The sequence below is a fragment of the Lactuca serriola genome, chromosome 3 (genome assembly GCF_051521515.1).
Source record: "Lactuca serriola cultivar US96UC23 chromosome 3, Lser_US96UC23_V15, whole genome shotgun sequence".
Taxonomy (NCBI): Eukaryota; Viridiplantae; Streptophyta; class Magnoliopsida; order Asterales; family Asteraceae; genus Lactuca; species Lactuca serriola.
The window spans coordinates 10058098-10061566 of record NC_136410.1 but is presented as its reverse complement, the minus strand read 5'-3'; the positions used below and the strand labels follow the sequence as shown (position 1 = coordinate 10061566).

Sequence of the window (3469 nt, the reverse complement as noted above, 5' to 3'; positions counted from 1 at the left end):
AACACTAATATATTATTAATTATTAATATTAATATAGTATTTGCATTAGCAAAAGAATGTTCTTTTAGTTGTTAATTATTATCTTTTGATCTTTACGCGCATTTTTAAATATATATGTAATTTTGGGCCGTTTAGGAGAAAAAGAAAATGTAGTTTTTGATTACTTTAATTCCAAAAAGCTATTTTTTCTACTATTATCATTTCACTTTTGTCTTTACCCTCCCCCACTCTCTATCCCCCACTTCCCCTTTCCCAAAACTTCTTCTCTTTCTCATTTCTTCTTGATTTTCAAATCTAGGGTTTCTCATTTTCTCTCTTTCGATACACATATAACTAACAGGCTCCTTTCCCTATCTCCACAGATTCATCTGGTGTAAAATTTTCTCTGATTATACACTATTCGAATATAACCACCCACTGTTTGTGTGTTAAATCCGCTGGTGTAAGGCTGCAAGCTTCACACTAAAACCTTTAATTTTGCAGCATAAAGTTTCAATTTACCCTAATTCGCTTTTTTTTTTATATGGGTTAAATCGACCCTTGACAAACCCATGAAAAACCCTTGATTAAATTTTGTAGTTTTTTGTTTATTTTTTAAGGGTTTTTCATTAAATTCCCTGTTAGTGTTTTTTCTTGCTCAATTTTGATTCATTTGAATTAAACTGAAGGATTTTGGAAAGAAAGTGGTGTCTTTTGTCAAAATTTTGTTTATTTTTGTGGTGGGGCGGGAGAAAGTTTACTGGGTAAATGCATGGATGGAAGGGAAGGAATGCCATCGTTTTATCTCAACAGAGGGATTGGTGGATCGGGTTCTCATGCCGGGTCGGGTAATTCACAAGGTGGTGGTTTACACGCCCCACCACCTGGTTTCAAAACCCAATCAAACCCTAACATGTCTCCCCATGGCCATAGCAGCATGAGGGTAGGTTCCATGGGTCCAACATACCAAGCGGAACACAATCCATCACCCAATTTTCCTCATGGCATTAACATGGGCGGCGGAGGCGGCGGCGGTGTTGGTGGCAGCGCCGGCGGTAACAGTGGTGGGACAGTCGCGATTACCACCCCTAGAAGTGGGACTGACTCCGTTGGGAAGAAAAAGAGAGGGAGGCCTAGAAAATATGGTCCAGATGGATCACATATGGCTTTAGCGCTCACACCGGCATCCATGGCTGCTTCTCCTGGTTCTCTCACACCGACCCCAAAAAAGAACAGGGGGAGGCCTCCTGGGAGTGGTAGAAAGCAAAGACTTGCAGATGTCGGTATGTCTACTTACCAAATTAACTTGCCTGAATGATGTGATAGTTTTTATTCTATTCTCATGCTTGTGGATTCATTTCGAATTATTAAGCAAACAAAGGGAATCTCATTAGTGAATGCCCCATGCACACTCAAATCAAAATGATATATGATTATATGAAACTTAGTTCTTACCCTTGTCCTTAAGCACATTTAATCTACATGTCACTAGAATGCTAGCTTATGTGGTTAAACTTTAGAGAAAGTTGTATCAAACCTCTGGTTCATGATTCTTGAATGTAGTCTAATTATATAATAGAAGTTTTAGATTTCATATGCGGAAGCGAACATGTACGAATAGCAAGTAAATTAGGGTATCTCGGGTAGGAAAGTTTTCTATCTCATGTAAGCAAATGTTTTGTTTGTTTTGTTTCACGTGTCCTGCTTACATGTTTTGAGCATTGATCCTACTTAGTTGATGCGATAGAGAGATCAATACTAGATCTAGAACATCAAAATTGGTGTAAATGGAAACATTTACTTATCTTGAATTATATTGGATTTTGTTTTCGTTATATATATATATATATATATATATATATATATATATATATATATATATATATATATATATATATATATATATATATAAACAAAGCTTGTGCCTTTTTGGTTATTCATTGTTGAGCTTTTATTTCTATTCCTGTTTGTTTGAAGAATCTCTGCTCTCTATTGGTATCTTTTTGTGCCAAGTGTTCATTTTATAATCCAAAACGCATTTCGCTTTGATGTTCTTGGCTTTTTTTTTCCCCATTACATTCATTTTAATCCTCTCAGGTGAGTGGATGAGTACTTCGGCAGGAATAGCTTTTACACCCCACATCATCCATGTTGCAGCTGGAGAGGTAGGTACTCAATGGCCCCCATTCATTGACATTGTACACATCATTGTACTTTGAAGTATGACAAATGGATTGAAGTATTAGTCTAATACTGTTTGACCTTTTTTGTTTAAAAATGTTTTTGAAAAAGGAAAGGAAACTAATTAATTGCATGGTTGTACTGTACATTGCAGGATGTTGCAGCAAAGTTACTATCTTTCGCACAACAAAGGCCAAGGGCCCTATGCATTTTGTCAGGCAATGGTGCTGTTTCTGCAGTCACACTACGCCAGTTTACATCTTCTGCTGCCACCGTGACTTATGAGGTTGTATTTTATGAAAAGTTCAACACTTTCCTTTTTGGGTCTATAATAATAATAATAATAATAATAATAATAATAATAATAATAATAATGTGGAATGAAATCGTGGTTTCTTGATTTCTATTTGAAAAGTTAGATTTATGAAATAAAGTGAATCTTACTTGGTTGAAAATGACCTGCTTTGTAGGGCCGTTTTGAGATACTATGTTTATCAGGATCTTATCTGCTTCCTGATGCGGGTGCACTTAGCGACCGAACCGGTGGTCTTAGCATATCGGTTTGCAGTCCTGATGGTCATGTCATTGGTGGTGCAATAGGCGGCAAGCTGATCGCATCCACCCTGGTCCAGGTATCTATCTTTCTCAATTCTCACACACCTTCAACTTTCAAAGCTTCAATCTTTTTAATCTTTGGTTTTCCAGGTGGTTGTATGCAGCTTTGTTTATGGTAATAATAACAATTCAAAGACAAAGACTAAAGATGAGACATACACACCTTCTTCAAGAGAGGAAAAGAGTCCTGGTGCTGGTGCTCAGCTGAATGAGGCTAGCTCTGCTCCTACTAGCCAACAACATGCGGTTGCTTGGCCACCAGATCCCAGAAACTCGCAGCATACTGAGATTGACCTAACCCGTGGATGATGACTGTATAGGCGCGTGTTGTTGTAAATGCAATCAATGCCACCTCCGGTGAAAAAGAAAGAAAGAAAGAAACTGAGATTTGATGAGATCTTAAGCTCTTATTATTATTATTATTATTTATTATTAGCCTCCTCAATGTCTTCGTTTATGTGTAGATTATAGATGGGATTGTGGGCTAACGTATTTGTAACCAACAAAGTCTGAGAGTTTTTTTGTTTTGTTTTTATTTTATTTTCAAGTAGGCCTAGCTTTAGGAAGGAACTTTATTATTTTGGAGTCGGTAGTAATCTTCTACATCTTGAATTGTTAGCCTATTTGTGACCAGTCGGTAGTCATTGACAAACATTGGTCAATTTGATGGAAAATTTTTAATTTCTAGCTTTTA

The 3469-nt window shown here is 36.8% G+C and overlaps 1 protein-coding gene across 1 annotated transcript; it reads left to right on the top strand.

The window, feature by feature from the left end:
- The first annotated feature begins 222 nt into the window (after positions 1–222).
- On the top strand, positions 223–3469 carry LOC145091446 (AT-hook motif nuclear-localized protein 5-like). Its single transcript, XM_079029161.1, has 5 exons — positions 223–1262; positions 2077–2144; positions 2315–2446; positions 2631–2792; positions 2866–3469. Exons 1-5 carry the CDS (start codon positions 752–754, stop codon positions 3082–3084), a joined length of 1092 nt encoding a protein of 363 aa, XP_078885287.1. The 5' UTR covers positions 223–751; the 3' UTR covers positions 3085–3469.